A 21,581-nucleotide genomic window follows, 5' to 3' on the forward strand; every position below is an offset into this window, starting at 1 on the left:
GGGTCAAGAGCCAGGGAAGGAATGGAGCACTTGTGGCCAGAAGAAATTATGGGCCCATGTCCCGGCATCCAAGACAGAGATTCCTCAGGAGCTAGCTGACAGACGAAACCTAAGCAAGCCCTATATCTAAAGGAAAGGGCACCCTGCCTAGGAAGGCAGAATAATGAGCATTCATCAACAAATAGTCAACAAGGCTGGGCGGTGGTGGTGCACACCTTTAATTCCAGCACTCGGGGAGGTAGAGGCAGGCGGATCTCTGTGAGTTCGAGGCCAGCCTGGTCTACGAGAGTTAGTTCCAGGACAGGCTCCAAAACTACAGCAAAACCCTTTCTCGAAAAACCAAACAAACAAACAAAAACCAATAGTCAACAAATGCCTGTACCAAGATGTGCCCCCTGAGGTGTTCTGAGCACCCTCGGGAAGTACAGCTCTGGCACTGTGTGTCCAGCGGAAAGCAGTGAGGACTCATCTCCCAGGCACAAGGTAAGTGACATGACACAGGACGCATCTGCCAGGGAAGCCGGGGCCAGCAATTAGCTTGAAGCAAAGAAACCTTGCAAAAGAGGCAAACTTGAGATCAAAATTGGCCAGACCTTGCCAAGACATTGCAGGCTGAAGGAAGGCAAGGCTCAGGTCTGGAGGCACAGAGAGCTGAACCTGTTGAAGTAGAGGGCAAGGAGGAGGGTACAGTCTCTGACCTCATAATACCCAGTGCCCACTGGGCTAGCTTTGCAGACTCTGACGCCCTTTTCCAACCCGGGCAAGGCCCGGGGCCCTGGGCAGCCTCCAAGTGCAGTGCCTTCCTTTGGGCCGCACTCTCTCTACTGCCCTGGGGCATGTCTCTACTTACAAATTATGAGGGGCTCCGGCATCAGATAGAGAGGTTGGTGCGGGAAAACGAGGAACTGAAGAAGCTGGTACGGCTCATTCGGGAGAATCACGAGCTTAAGTCTGCTATCAAGACTCAGGCAGGTGGCCTCTGCATCAACGGGTTCACCAGCGGGCTTGGTGAGGCAGCCACAGGCCCTTCCCAACACCAGGGTAACTATAAGAGGCCTCGGTAGAAGGACAGTGGAAAGGGGAGGGGCCGAGGGAGGAAGAGCTAGTGTTCCAGGGTCTGAGGAAACTGGGGAGGGAGGGTTTAGATAGTAGCAAGCACCGAGGACTTCAGCCTCGACAGATGGAGGCAGGATGAATGCATAGGACCCCAGGAAGAAAGGACAAAGCCAGGCCCCATTTCCTGCTCACCTGATCGGAATTCTTCACCACATTCTTCCTCTCAACCTAACTTCCAAGCAGCATCATAGACTGAAACTGCCCAGCTCTGGGACCCAAATGTTCTTCCCTATGGAGTCCAATATGCTACCAACCCTCTTTCTCTACATCCCCGTCTTCTCTTGCCTTCAACTTTCCCCAACCCTCACCATCAGCCCACAATCTGTTTCTGTGTTTCTCTCCAGTTAGAGATAGCCAGAAGGAGACTCATATCCAGAAGCTGAGGAGAGAAACCAGGCCTGAAAGTTGAGATTTGGGATTTCTCAACAGGAAGGAAGGGCTGAAAGAATGGAAAGTTGTGAGCAAGGAGTGGTCAGCATTGAGGATACTAGGGGGAGAACTTATAGGGGTAACAAGCTCCCAGGATGTCCCTATAGACGCCATGGCTGATACAGGTTGTCAAGGAAACACTGGTAGTTATTATCCATCTTCCTCCCTACACAGTCTTTCCTCAGCTTTGTGATTTTCTGCCCATGATTTTCTGTGTGTGCTTACAGTTTAGCCACACACACACACACACACACCACGTGCGCCCCACAGTGACCTGCTCTCTGCCACAGGCCTTCATCTTACCGCCCCTGCTTCCTCTGGTCATGGTCAGGCATGAAGCCCCTCTTGTCGGGGGAGCAGGGCTTTGCTCCGCCTGTTTGGACCTCTACAGCCTGGCAGTGGACGCCAACAAGGCTATCCTGGAAAGGTTATGAGTAACATCCTAAGTGCCACCCAAGTGCCTTCTCCACCTCTGCACGGCATTTGAGAATAATAACCCTTTGCTGAGTCTCTCTTCCTGAGTTCCCAAGCCAAGTTAGTTATCTACATCCTGACTCACGTTAATCGCTGCAACTCCCAGGCTCAGGCTTCAAGCCCTGCCCCTCCACCCTCAGCCAATCCACCTACAGCACCCAACGACAAGGGAAGCTAGCTTCAGAGGATCCTGAAGGCCTAATTAATCCCTGGAAATAGTCTCACCAGGGGGTGGGGATGTAGTGCAGGTGGTGGAATGCCTACTGAGCATGCCTGGAGCCCTGGGTTTGCTCCCTGCCCGGAACTAGGTATGACGACACAGGTCCAGTAACCGGAAAACCAGAAGTTGAAAGTCATTCTCAGCTACACAGTAATATCAAGGCCAGCCTGGATTACACCTGACACTGTCTCAGAAAGAAAGTTCTGGTATAGAACTCAGACCTTCATACTAAAAGGCTGAAGTCCTTTGGACTGTACTCAATTCCCTTAGGTCTTCCTCCCCAGCTCCTTACCCTCCCTGGGCTTCTTACCGTTGAGCCTGGCTGTAATAGACACTCTTTATTTCCCTGGTAGCGGTCACAAGCACACATGCACCTCCAGTTTTAAATGTCCTGTCACTCATGACTAAGATAACAGGCAAAATGACAAAAGTATGCATAGAGGAGGTACAAAGTTTTTAAGAAGTTCCACAGTCTAAGAAGCTGCATTCAGGCTTCCTACTTCAAGCCTTGAGTTTTATTGCTTTGTAAAGTCATCTTTTAAACATGTCTTGTGTATGGGTTTGTATGTGAGGACATGCATGCACATGCCATGGCACATGTGTGGAGGTCAGAGACAACTGCAGGCGTTGGTTCTCATCTTTCATCTTCTTTATTTCTGCCACTGTAGTGTATACTCTAGGCCACCCAGCTCATGAGCTCATGGGGGATGCTCCAGTTTCTGCTTCTGATCTCATCATGGGAATCTGTACAGTGGACATATGTCCAGCTTTTACACAGGTTCTGGTGATCCAAATTGTGTCTTCATGCTTGTATTAAGTGCTTTTATCTATGGTGCCAACTCCCTGGCCCTTGTGATTTTGGGGACAGAATCTCGCTATATAGTCTAGGCTGGTCTTGAACTCAATATGTAGCCCAGGTTGGCCTCAAAGTGGTTATCTCCCTACTAGAGTGCTGGTATTACAGTGCATACAACCATACCTAGCTTTTAGGTTTAAATCTTAAATCCATGGGTGTTGTTTTTCCAGCAGCACAGAGGCTGAACTTTAATCTACTATTATATTAGTCAGCAAATGTGGCTCCATGGTTACTGGCCTCCTCCTCTGGCTGCAGCCCAATCACTCAGACTGTGGCCTGGTGGGAATTCTGTTCCCACAGGCATTGGCTTTATTGCTGCCATCTAATATAGCTTTTAATTAAATATCTATCCTTCTGTTTATCAATGAGACTAAGGAGCCCAAGGCTGGGGTGAAAACTTGCTAGCTCAGAGAAGCTGAGTAGCAATTAGCTGCCCTTCTCCCTTTGCTGGCATCTCTGAAAAAAACATCCTTCCACTCTGCCAAAACAAAAGAACCTATGCTATATATACTAAGCCCCTCCCTACTACTACCTGTACATCTTACAGACACCCTGTGACTCTCTTAATGGGTTCACAGTGTGATTAAATATCCCACAACACTTGGGGCTAGAGAAATGTCTCAATAGTTAAGAGCATTGCGCTCTTGCAGAGGACCTGAGTTCAATTCCCAGAGCTCACGGATAGATCTTTATGGAGGAGTTCAAACAGCTGGTGATGAAGGCAGACAGCAACATTCTAGGGGAAAGTGCAGTGTGGACAAAGACCTGCTCCTAGTGTTACAGGAGTGAGAAGAGGCTGAACGCGACGTGCGTAAGAGAATGTGTGGCACGTAAGTCTGTGAAGTGATGGGTGGGCGTGGAGTACATGGTTTTGGCGTGTGCAACTGAAGTACACCAAGTACACGCATAGGCATGTGAGAACGTATGGAGCACGTATGCTTTGAGGATATGCCGTGTGTGAGTAGTTATTTCCATATGACTGTTAGAATATGCGAGTTTCTGTGTTATGCATGAACGTGTGTGGTGTGGGAGCTTGCGTTTATGCTACATCCCTGATTGTGTATGTTGTTCGTGTGTGTGTGGCACTGTTTGTGGATGCTCTTGTTAGGGGCCAGAGAGAAGTGAACAGTCAGCTAGGGAGTTCAATAAGGGTCAGATCACAACCGACTGGGGATAGTAAATGACATGCTAAAGACTTGTTCCCTAAAGCAATGAGCAGAAACAGGAAGTATCTATAGCTGTGCTCAGAACAACTGCAGGGGGAAGCACGAGCGAGGCGGGGAGAGGGGTGACGTAGAAGCTTTCAGGCACTCAGATGGGAAACCACAGCAGGAACTGCAAGTGGACAGGAATCCATCAAGTTTAGTAAAAGAGGGAAATCCTAACTGTCAGATGTAAGAGGTGATAAGTAGTCAGCAGGGGTGGCTCATTCCTTTAACCTCAGCACTGTTATCCCAGTACTGGGAGGCAGAGGCGGGAGGATCTCTGAGTTCAAGGCCAGCCTGGTCTACAGAGTAAGTTCCAGGACAGCCAGGACTGTTACACAGGAGAAACCCTGTCTTGAAAAGAGCGAAGATAAATAAAATAAGGTGTTGATAATGGAGCACCCAGAGTATGTCTGACTGAAGGGACTCCGCGGCTGGCGGACGGTGCCACTTCCTGTGCGGTTTGCCATCACCAGGCCCAGTCAAGGACCCTTTAGTGACCTCAGTGACTCTGCCCACTGCCCTCTCTCCTTGCTTGTGACAACAACCTATTTCTTTTCATTTTTTAATTCTTGGCTTTTAGTAGAGAGTTTTGTGTAGACCAGGTTAACTTTGAATTCCTGATCCCCCTGCCTCTGCCTCCCAGTACTGGGATAACAGGACTGGGCTACCACACCTGGATTCTACAATCTAATTCTGTGAATGGCCTCCTCCATGAGGTCAGGCTCTGGACTCTACAGTCTAACTCTGTGAACGGCCTCCTCCATGAGGTCAGGCTCTGAACTCTACAGTCTAACTCTGTGAACGGCCTCCTCCATGAGGTCAGGCTCTGGACTCTACAGTCTAACTCTGTGAACGGCCTCCTCCATGAGGTCAGGCTCTGGACTCTACAGTCTAACTCTGTGAATGGCCTCCTCCATGAGGTCAGGCTCTGGACTCTACAGTCTAACTCTGTGAACGGCCTCCTCCATGAGGTCAGGCTCTGGACTCTACAGTCTAACTCTGTGAACGGCCTCCTCCATGAGGTCAGGCTCTGAACTCTACAGTCTAACTCTGTGAACGGCCTCCTCCATGAGGTCAGGCTCTGAACTCTACAGTCTAACTCTGTGAACGGCCTCCTCCATGAGGTCAGGCTCTTTATCTGTGCTCATGAACACAAGCTTTAATTTCTCTTCCTAGGACCACCTTGTTCCTTTAAGCCCTGGTCCAGGGCTCTGGTACAACCAAATTCGGGAGGAACATAGAAGGAAAGATAGCTGGGGAGAGAGGAACAGATCTTGAACACATGGGCTGTAGGTACACAAAATCATGTATCCCAGGCCCACTGCGGTGCAGAGCCAAGGCCAGATGGTGAAAGAATGGGTGTTGGATGGATGGGGCTCGGACCAAGGGGTCATCAATCAGTTCTACCACAGGGACCACATCCCAGGCCAGCGCTCCAGCAAGTACAATAATCCTAAATTTAAATTTACTATTGTGGGCCATTACAAAGGTTTGTCAGAGTGAGAAAGAACAGCATTATCTAAGAGTTGGCTTGAATAATAGTTTGACACAAAGTGTGTGGGCTTCCGTTTGTGTTCCTGCCCACAGCCCTGTGAATGTTAGAGGTGAGCCTGGATAAAGAAAACAGGCAAAGAGTTGAAATTTGAATAAACTGTAAGGTAGCCACAGAAAGGGCTCTGGAGAGAGTGGCAACATGATTCCCGAATCTCAGAGGAGGAGGTCAGGGCTAGATAGAAAAAGATTTGAAAGTCATTGATAACCGAGCCACAAGAGGGGGGTTAAGAACATCTGGGAGGCCAGGCAGAGGTGGCACACCCCTTTAATACCAGAACTCAGGAGGCAGAGGCAAGCGGATCTCTGTGAGTTCGAGACCAGCCTGGTCTACAAGAGCTAGTTCCAGGACAGGCTCCAAAGCTACAGAGAAACCCTGCTTCAAAAAAAAACCAAACAAACGAAAAGCACCTGGTGGGGAGAGTGTGCGCGCAGTGGGAAGAGGCTGAGTGGCGAGTGCTGAGTAAGAACAGGTAGAGAAGTTGGCAGAGGAGCATCCCAAGGTGCAAAGGAAATGTCAAACGTTTAATGTCTTGGAGGCTAAGGGAGAATTGCAAAGGAAATGGCACCAGCAAGGGAAAGGCTTGCCCAGCGGTTGAGCAAGAAAAGTGCCCAACATTTCACAGCCTTTACTGAACAGTGACATCATATCCATGGCTTTAATAAAAGTGATTTCAGCCTCACTGAGAAAGTCTGACCAGAGTGAGGTGGAGCATGAAATAAGGAGATGGCAAGAGGTGGGGTGCCTCTGTGGGAAAGGGGGCTTGCTGCCAAGCCTGATGACCTGAGTTCAATCCCCAGCTCCCACACTGTGAAAGGAGAGAACTGACTCCCACAAGTTTGACTTCCAAACCCATGCTGTGGTGTGAGTGTATGCATGTGTACACACACGTAAGTGTAAAATCACTTTAAAAAGAAACCGGAAAGAACAGATGGCCATGGTGTCTTAGTTTGAGAAGCTTGACTTTGAGATTTCACTACTTTTCTCGTTGCTGTGGCAAGATCAACCTGAGGAAAGGGCCAATCAAGTTCCGTTTACAGCCTGAGCATATCGCCTGTCATGGCAGGGTGAGTGTGTGAGTCCGTCACTTGTATCTGCACAGCAAGAAGAACGCTGATGCTTTTGGTTCCATCTGGGATAGTGCGACCCACAGTCAAGTCAGGGTTTATATACTCAGTTAATCACCTTTGGAAAGGCCCTCACAGACAAACCAAAAGCTAGGTTGTCTTTTGTTGTCTGTTTTGTGTTGTATTGAGACAGCTACTCTTGTATTCCAAGCCGGTGTCAGATTGGCTGTCTAGCTGAGGATGGTTTAACTTCTGACACCCTGCCCCCACTTCCCAAGTGCTAGGGTTACTGATATGAGACACCATGTCCTCTAAGATGCCCTAGGTGTTTCTCAATCCGATCAAGTTGACCACAGAAATTAACCTCACAGAGGGTGTGGGAGCTGGGCAGACAGTGCGGGAGCTGGGCAGGCAGTGCAGGAGCTGGGCAGACAGTGCGGGAGCTGGGCAGACAGTGCGGGAGCTGGGCAGACAGTGCGGGAGCTGGGCAGACAGTGCGGGAGCTGGGCAGACAGTGCGGGAGCTGGGCAGACAGTGCGGGAGCTGGGCAGACAGTGCGGGAGCTGGGCAGACAGTGCGGGAGCTGGGTAGACAGTGCGGGAGATGGGTAGACAGTGCGGGAGCTGGGCAGACAGTGCGGGAGCTGGGTAGACAGTGCGGGAGATGGGTAGACAGTGCGGGAGCTGGGCAGACAGTGCGGGAGCTGGGCAGACAGTGCGGGAGCTGGGCAGACAGTGTGGGAGCTGGGCAGACAGTGCGGGAGCTGGGCAGGCAGTGCCGGAGCTGGACAGACAGTGCCGGAGCTGGAGAGAGGCAAGAGTCCAGAGTTTCTTTTCAAGATAACAGACCTGAGCCGGGCGGTGGTGGCGCACGCCTTTAATCCCAGCACTCGGGAGGCAGAAGCAGGCGGATCTCTGTGAGTTCGAGGCCAGCCTGGTCTACAAGAGCTAGTTCCAGGACAGGAACCAAAAGCTACAGAGAAACCCTGTCTCGAAAAATCAAAAAAAAAAAAAAAAAAGATAACAGACCTGAATTTGTTTACATTTGGAAGGAACTGGGGGAGACTGAAACTGCCCAGAGTGAAAAGGGACCTCCCTGGGAAGTGTCTCCAGCCGAAGGGAAGGAGGGGGAGGATAGTAACCGTGAAGCTGGGTGCAGGGACTCAATTTCCTCTGCAAAAGATTTTCAAGAGCAAGGGTAGCCAGGTGGTGGTGGTGCATGCCTTTAATCCCAGCACTCGGGAGGCAGAGGCAGGCAGATCTCTGTGAGTTCGAGGCCAGCCTGGTCTACAAGAGCTAGATCCAGGACAGGCTCCAAAGCCACAGAGAAACCCTGTCTCAAAAAAAAAAAGAGCAAGGGTAGAGTCAGGCATGGCAGTGCACGCCTTTAATCCCAGCACTCTGGAGGCAGAGGCAGGAGGGTCTCTGTAGACTCTCAAACTACAGAGTGACTGCCAAGTCAGCCAAGACTGCACAGTAAGACCCCGTCTCAAGAACAAGGGTGGGTTAGAGGAGGCCTAAAATAAAGGCCTGAGTAGGAACTGAGAAGGGAATTTGAAGATTCCGTTTGACCACATAGTAAGCTAAATGGTACCAGCCATCTGTAAGACCTCCTGGGGCATAAACCTTACACCTTTTCTTGTGGTATTCTGTAACCCCGAGTTCAGGCCCACATTCCACTGTGGTGGTTTGGAAGCAAAAGTGGAGTCTCAGGATAGACTGTACTGGCTGGGAGGAGGGGTTGACTAGGAAGACTACGAGAAAGAAAACAGCTTTCCCAGGAAGATAGCTGCCAAGAGCTTACAGACCTTAGCTCAGCCATAGGGAACGGAAATAAAACCAGGACAGCGTTCAGACTGAGGGCCCTCTTGTTACTGTGAACTCCAGGATTTGCTCAGATGCTTGCACTGGGATATCACTGGGAGACAGAGACAAATGGGTGCAGGGCTGTGGGAGTAGCAGAGGAGAGACAGAGAGAAAGGGGGGGGGGAGAGAAGAGAGTGCTGAAGCTACATGTCCAAGACTCGAAAACAGGGACTGATAGTGGCCCCTTTTCCCAGAGGTCAGATCTAGCCTCTCCACACAGAAGAAAAGACACAGACACAGGGCCTAACATGAGGGTACTGGCCTATTCCCAACACAAAAGACAGGAAGGCCGGAACATCACAAATGCTAGACCAGATTGGCCTACACAGCAAGATTTGCTTTCAAAGAGAGAGAAGCCAAAAAAAAAAAAAAAGTGACAGGTGTCCAGAGTGGCATAGGCTGGGAAGGACGAACAATGACCAGCATGGGACAGACGACAGCATAGAATGGCTAAGAAGTCTGTGATGTTACTGTCACACAGCACTGCTCCCCACGACTTCATGTTCTTCCTTTGCCTTTCCAAGATTACCTTTGTGCCAAATGCCTCAGCTGCCCGCGCTGTGGATGCTTCCTCCAGCAGGGGGCAGCCGAACACCCTTTTTTTTCACCCAGGAGAGAACCTACAGAGTGCCACCACTTGGCACCACCACCCAACCAACCACTTTCTTCACCATCTCAGAACTTTAACCTAGTCACGAGACCTATCTCTGCCCCGAGACGCATTTTTAGGAGCCTGTTCTGGGATCACAAACCAGTCCCTCCTCACTCTGCTTTCTCAGAACTTAGACATCTCACACAAAACACATATTACCCCCGACCCAGGACCCAACTCTAGAGACCCTCCTGTCCTCTAGACTTCTACCCTTTAAGACTCTCCCCAAAGACCCTTCTCCCTCAGGACTATGCCTCAGAATCCTCCTCTAGGAACAACCTCCCCCTCAGGACTCTCCTCTCACTCATGAGACTCCCCTTTTCTTGACCCTCCTCCCCTCAGGTCTCTTCTCCCGCCAGGTATCTCTTCCCCTCAGGTCCCTCCTTGCCTGAGGTTCCTCTTCCCCTTGGGATTCTCCTCCCCCGTCTTGAAAAATAAAAGATAGATAGATAGATAGATAGATAGATAGATAGATAGATAGATAGATGATTGACAGAGGTAGATATTTCACTAACCACCTAGTTCACCCCTTTAAAGTACACAATTTAATAACTTTATGTATATTCATATATATGTACAAACACCAGCACAAACATTTTAGAACACTCTCATCCCGAAAAAGCAATTTGGGTCCTCTAGCCGGGGCACACTGCCTTCCATGCCCTCCCTGAGTGTTCACGAATCTACCATCTATTTGGTGAGTTCACCTACTCTAGACATTCTGTATAAACGGGATCGTGTGTCCCTCTGTGGTGTCCACAGCTGGCTTCTTTCACACAAAAAGTGCAGATAATATGTATTGCTAATTCACTTATTTCATCAAAGTCCAGTTTTACTCATTATTTTATTTTTGCCATCCGTTGCATCCTTTTCTATTCTTCTCCTTGTTTGAATAGGTATTGATACCTTCTTTTGCTTTCTCTGTCAGCTGTTCTTTTAGGAAGTCTACAAAGAAAGTGATTATCAAAGAACCCTTGATTTTAGCTCACGTCTTTAGAACCAGTACTCGGGAGGCAAATGTAGGCAGATCTATGTGAATTCAAGGCCAGTCTGGTCCACATAGTAAGTTCCAGGATAGCCAGAACTATATAATGAGATCTTGTTTTAAAAAAAAAGCGGTGGGGGTGCAACCTTTGACCCCAGCACTTGGGAGGCAGAGGTAGTTGGATAGTTGGAGCTTGAGGCCAGCCTGGTCTACAAAGGAAGTTCCAGGACAGGCTCCAAAGCTACACAGAGAAGCCCTGTCTCGAAAAACCCAAAAGAAAAAGAAAAAGAAGAAAAAAGAAAGAAAAGCAATTGTTTAGTTGGTCTTGCAGATCAAGAGGTTAGAGTCCCTGAGTCCTTGATGGTGGAGCAAAAGCATGGGCATGGCCGCAGCTGAGAGCTTATATCTCAAACAGCAAGCAGGAGCAGAGAGCTCACTGGGAAAGGCTGTGCAAGTCTTTGTCCCCAGTGATGCACCTCCTCCAACAAGGCCATACCCAATCCCTCCCAAAACTTACACCAACTGGAAACCAAACGTTCAAATATGTGAGCCTATGGAGGCTGTTCTCATTGAAACCACCACAAGGTCTTTTAAATATCCTTCATAGAGGCCCCAAGACTTTATAGAAGTCTGACCATGTGATCATGACCTGGTGTGGTACAGCAGTAATAGGTGCTCAGGTTTTGTGGGGGGCATGGTTCTATTCCGGCCCCTTTCCTATACACTTTCCATGCCCACCTCTGCCGCTTGACAGCTGTTCTGCCCAGCAAGGCTGCCTCTGCTGGGACCTCCTGTTTAGCCACAGAGACAGCCTAGCTTCTGAGTGTTTCTTGGCTGTTTTTGCACTAAAACGACAGGGGCCACGTGGTTTGGCCCCTTTCAGGAAGTTCTTGCCAACCCATGACTCGTGTGAACACAGGCAGAGACTACCTCCACGGTTATGAGCTCTTCAGACCATGAGATTGGATTACTAGCCGGTCATACTTTTTACTTCTCTGTACCTTTCTTTCCTGATAATAATAATCATGTACTGCTTTATAATAATAATAAAATGGAGTTTCTCAAGAGCTGGCTGTGTAGCTCAGTAACAGAATATTTACCGTACAGCATGGCATCCTGAGTTCAATCCCCAGAACCATAAAAAAAATTTAAGGGCATATTCAGGGATAAAAAGAGGGCACAGAGGTTAAGATCCCCTACTGCTCTGGCAGAGAACGTAAGTTTGCCTCTTAGCACCCACATCAAGCAACTGACAACCACCTGTAATTCCAGCTCCGGGGATCTGAAGTCTCTGGTGCACATGTGCACACACACACTCACACACACACATGAAAGAATAAAAAAGGGCTGGAGATGTTGCTCAGTGGTTAAGGGCACTGACTGCTCTTCCAGAGGACCCAGCTTCAATTCTCAGAACCCACACGGCATCTAACAGTTGCCTGTGACTCCCAAGATCTGACAGCCTCACACAGACAGACACACATGCAGGCAAAACACCAATGCACATAAAATAAAAAAATTTTCAAAAAGTATAAAAAAGAATAAAAATAAAATTTTTGTTGGTTTTTTTTTTGAGACAGGGTTTCTCTGTATATCCCTGGCTGTCCTAGAACTCACTCTGTAGACCATCCTGGCCTCGAACTCACAGAACTCACACTGCCTCTGCCTCCAGAGTGCTGGGATCAAAGGCGTGCACTACCACATCCCAGCTGAAAAAATTTTTAAAGGAATAGATTCTTTTTTCTCTCTCTCTCTGCTCCCCTCCGCCCTTCAATCCTCCCCCAAGGACCCCATGCTCCCAATTTACTCAGGAGATCTTGTCTTTTTTTTTTTTTGTGGTTTTTCGAGACAGGGTTTCTCTGTAGTTTTGGAGTCTGTCCTGGAACTAGCTCTTGTACACCAGGCTGGTCTCGAACTCACAGAGATCCGCCTGCCTCTGCCTCCTGAGTGCTGGGATTAAAGGCGTGCGCCACCACCGCCCGGCTCGAGATCTTGTCTTTTTATACTTTCTACTTCCCATGTAGATTAGGTCTATGTAAGTCTCTCTTAGAGTCCTCATTGTTGTCTAAGTTCTCTGGGATTGTGGTTTGTAGGCTGGCTTTCTTTGCTTTATGTTTAAAAACCACCTATGAGTGAGTACATGTGATAATTGTCTTTCTGTGTCTGGGTTACCTCACTCAAAATAATGTTTTCTAGTTCCATCCATTTTCCTGCAAAATTCAAGCTGTCGTTTTTTTCTTCTCTGTAGTAGTCCATTGTGTAAATGTACCACATTTGCCTTATCCATTCTTCGGTCAAGGGGCATTTAGGTTGTTTCCAGGTTCTGGCTATGACAAACAAAGCTGCTATGAACATAGATAGTTGAGCACATGTCTTTGTGGCACGATTGAGCATCCTTTGGATAGATACCCAAAAGTGGTATTATTGGGTCTTGAGGAAGGTTGTTTCCTAATTTTCTGAGAAATCACCACACTGACATCCAAAGGGGTTGTACCAGCTTGCATTCCCACCAGCAATGCAGGAGTGTTCCCTTTTACCCACAACCTCTCCAGCATAAGTTTTCATCAGTGTTTTTGATCTTGGCCACTCTTACAGGTGTAAGATGGAATCTGAGTTGTTTTGATTTGCATTTCTCTGATGACTAAGGATATTGAACATTTCCTTAAATGTTTTTCAGCCATTTTAGATTCCTTTGTTGAGAGTTCTCTGTTTAGGTCTGTACTCCATTTTTTTTATTAGATTATGTGATCTTTTGGTGTCCAATTTCTTGAGTTCTTTGTATATTTTGGAGATCAGACCTCTGTCTGATGTGGGGTTAGTGAAGATCTTTTCCTATTTTGTAGGCTGTCATTTTGTCTTGTTGACCGTGTCTAAAGGAGTTGATTCTAAAGTAGTTTTTTTTTAAATGAGTCGGGGTTTTTTTTTAATTTATTTATTTTTATTTTATATGTGTTGCCTACATGTATGTCAATGCCCACAGAATCCAGAAGGAGACATAGTATCCCCTGGAACTGGAGTTACAGGCAGTTGTGAGCTGGGAATTGAACCCAGGTCCTCTGGAAGAGCAGTGTGGTCTTAACCACTAAGCCACCTCTTCAGCCTGGAAAAATCAAAGCTTTTTTTTTTTTTAATTACATTGCACAGCTACAAAAACTCTCCTGCCTGCTGCCCCTTGTAACAACTATGTCCCCAAGGGATTTTTCTCCCAAAAGTTGTCATTAAGGGAAAACAGAAGTCAAGAAGAATAAGATCTCAGTACCGCCTCCACCCCCCACCCCACCCCCCAGGGAGTGCGAGGATAGCCAGCAATGATTCTGGGCCTCTCTAGCTCACGACTGTGTCCAGCTAGCCATCAGAACCCGCATCCCTACTTGCCTAGACTATATGTGGCCCTAGGCTACATGAGGGTCTGATGAACACTCTGGCCCTTGGAGGTCCTATCTAGTGGTACACGACTCTCTACAAAGTTGAGATCAGACTCACTCCTCCCAGGCTCAAGTGGAGAGCCAGGTTAGCTGCCTAGGAGGCCAAACACTAGGAGTCGCTGTCCTCTGTGTGTGGGAGTGAAGCTCTGCGCTGTGGGTACCGGTGAAGGAGAGACTAGAATGTTCTGTGGCTTGAAGGGCAGTTGGTCTGTTAAGAGCCTAGTAGTTCTGACTGGAGAGTTGGGGCTGAACATCAAGCCTCGGGGACTGAGAGAAAAGAGATCAGACCCACATTCAAGACTCTCTTAAGGTGGCGCAGAATGCCCTCTGGCAATCCACACATCTCCTCAGGAAAGGACACCATCCAGCCCGCCTAAGGAACAATGCTCCATGAAGGCAGGTCAAACCCACCAACTCAGCAGAGACAGACAGGTGTCTTGGCCAGGTATCCCCACGAGTGCCTCCCACTTCCTTCTAGAGGGGCTTACCTGCTCTCTCTGTATCCACAGGTGTTTTCCTGCCCCCATCCCCAGCAGCAGCAAAGGAGCCAGGCATGGAAGACATGGGAATGGTGGCCCTGACCCCTCTGACTGATGTGCTGAACAGCCCACAGCTCAGTCCTGTAGCAGGCTCCCTTATAAGCCCCCTGGGGGCCCCCATTAACCCCCTGCTCTCTGGCCAAATGCCCCTGGCCCCGAACAGTCAGTTTGCCAGTTTTGTGCAGTGCCCCCTGGGCAGCCACCTGACCAATCCCATTGCAGTTTCCCCAGGGGCCACATTGACCAATTCTCTGGGCTTACCCACAACAGGACCCTTGAGTGGTCACTTGACCAGTCCCATGGCTGTACCCCCTGGGACCACTCTGGCCAGCTCGCTGGGTCTGACTTCAACTGGCTCCCTGACGACCAGCAGTCGGCTGGCAGGCCCACTGGCTGTATCTCAGAGCAGCCCCCTCATGGCTCCCCTGGCAGGCACAGTGGCAGTCTCTCTGAGCAGCCCCTTGGTCCCCCCCACCACTGCCCCTCTAGGTGTTTCTCAGAACATACTGCCCAACCCCATAAACAACCTAGGGCTGTCAGAGGCCCCAAGGGTGCGGGTGGCGGAGCCAGCCCGAGGAAGCCTCTCAGGAGCCTCAGCCAATGCAGGACCAGCCACCACCTCCAAAGGTAATTGGTACAGGGTGGGGCAGCAGGGCACCCTGGATAATCAGATTCCTGCTCCCATCCTGCCTCACTCTAACCCCCCCTCTCATTTCCACATCACCAGTCACCAGTGAGCACCCCCAGCCGACCCAGGACTCAGAGCCCCTCAACATGATGTTTGTGGGTGCACCCCTCCAGACATCCACACCCATGAACACCATGGCCACATCCAGTACCACAACAAATTTTTATGCCACCTCGGATACTCGGACCCAGACCGGTGTTCTCCAGGGACAAATGACCCTTGCTTCTCTCCCAAACTCCCCAACAGGCTCTCCTACTTGCACAGTCCCCAACTCTGTCCCGACACCTAGCCCCCAAGGTACTGGAAACTATTCCCCTTCAAGAAACTCCCACTCCAACTCCACCACCAGGGTGCACCAATCTCCTACCCGGCCTGTGCCCAATCCCCATTCTCCCCCACGCAACCCCCACTCCCCGCCCCGCACCTCATCTTCTCCGGCTTCAGTCAATGACACCCGGGGTGCACGCACGGTGGAACAGTCTCGGAAGAGCGTGCTGGAGATAGAGCGGAAGATGTCCCATCGCAAGCCTAGCAAGTTTCCTGACACTCCCCGAGGTCAGTAACACCACAGGGGCTCAACAAGAGTCTCCTGCCAACTCCCCTATCACACACCTGGACTGCTAACCAATGGCCCTGCCACTCCCTTCGCTCATTGCTCAGCTGAGACCCTTTGCCATCCCCAGACTCAAAGCAACTAGCCTGGGAGAGGCTAGTGGGGGAGATCGCCTTCCAGTTAGACCGAAGAATCCTATCCAGCATCTTCCCAGAGCGCGTGCGCCTCTACGGCTTCACTGTCTCCAACATCCCCGAGAAGATCATCCAGGTGTGTGGCTATCCGTCTCCTACATTGCCAGAGGTGCCTTCACAGATGTGGAAGTAAAGCTCAATACTGAGGGGCCTGGCATTTAAAGGGACTCTGAAATGGAGGGAACCCAGGGCTCAGTACAAAAAGCTGGCAAGGGTCCAGAGCATCCGGTCAAGGGAATCCATGAGGAAAGGTCAGGAGGAGTTTTCTCAGATGGGCAGGTAGCATTCCTCTAGTGCCTCCAAAATGACCTTTGAATGGGCAGGCAGCTCTAACCAGAGGGACTAAGCCAGCAACCTAAAGAATTCTTCAGCCTTCTATTTCAGCATCCCCAATGCTCTCTGGGGATCACTGGGAAGACAGAGCTGGGAGCCCACTGAGTAGGTGGCCAGCAATGTTGCCAGAAGGGCTGATTCTCATGCTAATGGGTCCTCAGTTAAGGCCACAAAGCCTCCTCTCGTTGAAAAAAGGAGATAGATGTTTAAAAACAAACAAAAAACAACCCCCCCAACCAAAACAAACAAAAAAACTAAGAAACAAAAAAACTTTTGTACCCCTGTGTCTTACAGGCATAGATGGCACTGGCAAGTGGGTAGGACTAGGAATGTCAGTTTGCACTCGGCTGGATACCCATGTGAGACAACGATGGTGGGGTTCCTATCCCTGGCTTCCCTGTGTTGCCAGTTGCTTGCTCTCTTATCATCTTTGTGTACAGAGTGTAAACACCTGCCATCTGGGTAGGGATGACTTTTGAGACCACGATTGCACAGGCTGATTCTGAGCTTTTCCATGGCTAAAGTGTCCTTTGATTTAGATGCTTTGTTTGTTTGTTTTTTTGGGGGGGGGGATTGAAACAGGGTATCAGTGTGCAACCATGAATGGTCTGGAACTAGCTTTGTAACTCTGTAGGCCAAGTTGGCCTTGAACTCACAGAACTCTGCCTACCTCTTCTTCCTGAGTGCACTGTTTTGCCTGGTTTAGACGCTTAATTGTTTTTTAGATGCTTAATTTTGAGTTAGTTTATGGATGGATTAAACAGATAATTTCTAGATTACACTTTTTTTTTTTTGAAACAGGGTCTCGTGTAGCCCAGGCTGGTCTTGAATTCATTTTATAGCCAAGGATGACCTTAAACTTCTGAGATTTATGCCTCTACTTCCAAATCCTGAGATTAGAGGTGTGTTCCACCATATCTGATTTTATGAGATACTGGACTTCTTTTCTTTTCCTTTTTGTTTTGTTTTTTGTTTTTTTCAGACAAGGTTTCTCTGTAGCTTTGGTGCCTGTCCTGGAACTAGCTCTTGTAGACCAGGCTGGCCTCGAACTCACAGAGATCCGCCTGCCTCTGCCTTCCGAGTGCTGGGATTAAAGGCGTGTGCCACCACTGCCCCGACCTATGTATGTACCAGAGGTATTTGGTGCCCTCGAGCTGAAGCTACAGGTGTTCGTGAACCACTGCCCAATGTGGGTGCTGGCAGTCGAATTGCTCCTCAGCTAGAACAGTGCAGGTTTTGATGGCTGAGCCATCTCTCCAGCCCAGTTATGCTGTCTTTTTAACCTACCCAAAAGTGGTTACAAAGTTCTTCCTCCAGTTGTGAAGAACTTTGTGGAAGATGTGTGAAGAGTCCTCTTGGCACCCTTATCCTAGGCACCCTGAGTCCAACAGTGTCCGTGTGAGAGTGACTAGGGCCATTCAAGGGTGCAAGTGGCACCTGGACTACCCCTTGGTCTCCCAAGAATGATCTCATGTTCACATACTCATTTGGTATCCAAACCACCTTAACTATCCAAGCCCTCTTAGGCGTTCTAATAACCTGTATATCATCTGGATTTTTCTTGGTAACAATCATATTGTTTTTCTAGGCAGATATATAGATATAGATATATTTACATCTTGACATGTAACCCAAGCAGGCTTCAAACCTATGGTCCTCCTACCTCAACCTCCTGAGAATGCCCAGATACTGTGTTATTTATTTTTGTGTATTTGGGTTGTTGAGACAAGTCTTGTTAAGTAGCCCAGCTGGCCTGGACCACAAAACTTGCTGTGCTACTCCTTCCTCTTGCACCTGAGAGGTCAGATGACAAGTATGAGCCACTGTGCCCAGACAATGAGTGCATGAATATTTATTTACTTATTTATTTGTTGAGACAAAGCCTTGATGTGTATGTGTCCCTAGTTGTACTCACACTGTGTAGCCCAGACTAACCTTGAGCCTGAGTCAGTGTCCCTGTCTCAGTCTCTAGAGTGCTATAGTTACAGGCATGAACCACCAGGCCCATCTATTCCTTTAATTCTTAAAATGTTGGGTTGGAGAGATGGCTCCATAGTTAAGCACATGTACTGCTCTTCCAGAGGACCTAAGTTCAAATCCCAGAATCAAAGTCTGGTGACTCAAAACTACATATATAACTCCAGCTCGTAGGGCTTTCAAAACCCCTGGCCTGTGTGGGTCCCTTCATTCATGTGCACATACTCACATACTGACATATACATATAATTAAAAATAATAAACATGTTTTTATTAATTTTTTAAGCAAATAAAAATTCAATATTAACATACAAACCTGATACATAAAAACATGAAAACAGGACTTTACAGGAAGCTCATCTGGTAGGGTGCTTGCCTAGCCCTGCTACCTAGACCAGACGTGGTTGTTACATGCCTTCACTCCCAGAACATAGGACGCAGAAACAGGAGGATCAGGAACTCTGGGTCATACTTAACTACCTGACAAAATCAAGGTCAGCCTAGGCCACACAAGAGTCTATCTCAGAATGAAGAAAAAGATAAAAAGAAAAACCAAGAACAAAACATGAACTCATCACTCTTAATGGGATGCCATATGATGGCTCACACACGCTGTGGAATCAGGTTACACACATACTTCTAATATTTTTCAGCTTTCTTTTTTTAGATTTATTGTATTTTCAATTATGTATAGCTTCTTTCCTTCTCTCTCTCATTGTGTGTCTGTGTGTGTGTGTGTGTGTGTGTGTGTGTGTGTGTGTACGCGCTTCATGTCAAACCCAGGGTCATATGTGAAGGCCAACATTCTACCAAATCTCAATTCTCTCCTTATCACGGATTACATTGGCTCCATCTTTTTCAAATTATATAAAGCAGTAGATCACACAGGCAGCCTTTCCTTGATCTATCCGACAGGAACACCAGTCTCCTCAGTGCACTCTGCCTACCTGAAAGATTCTCTTTCTTAGACAAGCCACCCAGTGGTCTCGGTTACAAACAACAACTGATACAAGCAGATATGGATTTATTATATTAAGGCCCTCAGCTCCAGGAAGGACACACAATTGCGTTTGTTTGCTATACCGCACAGAAAAATGCTAACACACCAAGGGACTTTACTAGTGCACACACCATGGGCACTGGTCCCAAGACAGCATAGATACCTAGCCAGGTGTCCCCAGTTGAGCCCAGCTGTCCCTGGAGAACCAGTCCCATATCCATGGTACCCCCTTGGAGGCCAGTCCTTCTTGTGCAAACGCCTCTTCCCACGTGGAGTCCCACATGTCTGTCTGCATCCACTTGCATGGTAGAAACGTAGGAACCTTGACTGCAGGGGGTTTCGGGAAAGGCAGTATTCAGGAAGACCTTCCTGTGCCGTTAGAACAGTGTCTATCACTCCAGGTTAAGAGCTTTCCATTAACTCTTGGGAAGGCCTGCAAACTCTGGGGTCAGGCAGACTGGGAAAATGAAACACTCACTATACCTCCATACTGGAGGTCATACTTCCTGTCCCCCATCCCTTGTGGCTTTCCCCTAGTCTCATATATCTGGTATGGAGCAGACAATGGTATGGGCGTCTCTGGAAGCTTTGGGAAGTCGCTGGGCCTGCCTGAGCTGGGTTTTGTGTGCCTCGACCTCAGGCTCAGCCCTCTGGACCTTTTGGGTGCCAGAGCTTCTCCTCCCTTGGCACCCTCTTAGCAATTCCTAACCATTTCCTTCCCTCAGCCTCTCGGGTCCCTGTTCTTCCTGCCTGCCTGTGATCCAGAGTGCTGTGGGAGGTTCCTGATGGCCACTCTCCCAACAGGCCTCCCTAAACCCCAGTAACCACAAGCTGGATGAGGACCTCTGCCAGACCCTCACGCAGCGCTATGTGAGCATCATGAACAGGCTGCAGAGTCTGGGCTACAATGGACGGGTGCATCCAGCGCTGACAGAGCAGCTGGTGAATGCGTATGGCATCTTGCGCGAGCGGCCTGAGCTGGCAGCATCTGAAGGTGGCTCCTACACCGTGGACTTCTTGCAGCGTGTACTGGTGGAAACCGTGCACCCCAGCATGCTCACCGATGCGCTCCTGCTGCTCTCCTGTCTTAACCAGCTGGCCCATGACGACGGCAAACCTATGTTCATCTGGTAACACTGGTGCCCGGCTGGCCCAGGCTCACTTGGCCCTGCAGGCCGTCGTGCATGGCCATTAAAATTTCCCACAGACACAAGTCACTGGGCCCATGCCACACCTACCTGCTCCTGTGGGGTACCTCACTAAGTACATTCAGTTCTGTTGGTCCTGGAGGGCCACATTCACATTACAGGCACCTGGAGAGATTGCTCAGATCAAGGCTCAAATGCTGTCTTTCTGCAGAGATTGAATGGAAAGCCCCGGGCTTCCCTTCCACTTGATAATGAAAGGAGAAGTTCTGGGAGTTAAAGCAAAAACAAAACAAAGAACAGGAACAGGGAAGGAAGGATACACACAGAGGAAAAACCTGTGCTAACCAGAGACTGGGGGTGGGGACAGTAGAGGAAGGAAAGCCGGATGCCACCCATCCAAACCTGGGCAGAGGACAGGGAAATGGCAGCCCCTTGCAAAGATGTCCAAGGTCTGGGAAAATGATGGGCCCTATCCAAGTATGGGGGATTCAGAGCTGAGCAGGGAAAAAAGAACATGAGTTGGAGAAAGGAATGGGGGTGCATATGGAGTAGTGGAATCAAAGTGAGAGCAGAAAGGCTGTGGTATTACTGCAAGAGTGTAGACCAAGGATGGGCTGCTTCCTAAGAAGGGCAGTGGGGGAAAGCCCATGATTCTTCTGGCTGGCCTGAGGGTACAGGTGCAAGAAAGAGGGTAAGGTGGGGCAAGAAAGAAAAGAAGCTGGGCAGTGGGGATGCCCTCCTTTAGTTCCAACAGGTGGATCTATGAGTTTGAGGTCAGCCTGGTCTACAGAGCGAGTTCCAGGACAGCCAGGGGTACACAGAGAAACCCTGTCTTGAAAAAACAAATAAAGGGTGTGTGTGTGTGTAAAAGAACCAGGGTCTTAGAAAACTAGTCCTTACTAGTTTTGGGGTCTTAATTCAAACAAGAATCTTATCAGTACCAATAAAAATTCCAGGAACAAAGAGGTGTGGGGTTGCTGGATTACCCTGGCTGAATACCTAGGCCCCTTAGAGCTTGTCCCTTTCTGCCCTGACCACTCCTATCAGAGAAACTTTGGGAACCCAGCCAGACAGCTCATCAAAAGTATCTCCACGACTCTCTTGGCAACCTGGGTGAAGACAAGTAGCTAAGACAAACTTGATAGGCAACCTAAGCGACACTTATGGTTGATATCAGGGTGGATGCTGGCTCACAGCTGGAATTAGGGAGGCAGAGAAAAGTCTGTGAAAGCCAAGTGACAATGTAGGAGCCTAAAGTTGAGCTGGGCAGTAGTGGTGCACGCCTTTAATCCCAGCACCC

At 48.9% G+C, this 21,581-nt stretch overlaps 1 protein-coding gene across 1 annotated transcript; it reads left to right on the forward strand.

Moving 5' to 3' along the window:
- The first annotated feature begins 750 nt into the window (after positions 1-750).
- Positions 751-20,267, forward strand: Spatc1 (spermatogenesis and centriole associated 1). Its single transcript, XM_075963503.1, has 6 exons — positions 751-1,041; positions 14,359-14,550; positions 14,659-14,986; positions 15,069-15,631; positions 15,760-15,899; positions 19,938-20,267. Exons 1-6 carry the CDS (start codon positions 837-839, stop codon positions 20,265-20,267), a joined length of 1,758 nt encoding a protein of 585 aa, XP_075819618.1. The 5' UTR covers positions 751-836.
- The last annotated feature ends 1,314 nt before the right edge of the window (positions 20,268-21,581 follow it).

Source organism: Microtus pennsylvanicus, chromosome 2, assembly GCF_037038515.1.
Source record: "Microtus pennsylvanicus isolate mMicPen1 chromosome 2, mMicPen1.hap1, whole genome shotgun sequence".
Lineage (NCBI taxonomy): Eukaryota > Metazoa > Chordata > Mammalia > Rodentia > Cricetidae > Microtus > Microtus pennsylvanicus.

Coding starts and splice junctions, on each gene's coding strand:
- Spatc1 (XM_075963503.1), top strand. CDS start 837: ATGTCTCTACTTACAAATTATGAGGGGCTCCGGCATCAGATAGAGAGG. Junction 1,042..14,358: donor AGGCCCTTCCCAACACCAGG/GTAACTATAAGA, acceptor CTGTATCCACAG/GTGTTTTCCTGCCCCCATCC. Junction 14,551..14,658: donor AATGCCCCTGGCCCCGAACA/GTCAGTTTGCCA, acceptor TACCCACAACAG/GACCCTTGAGTGGTCACTTG.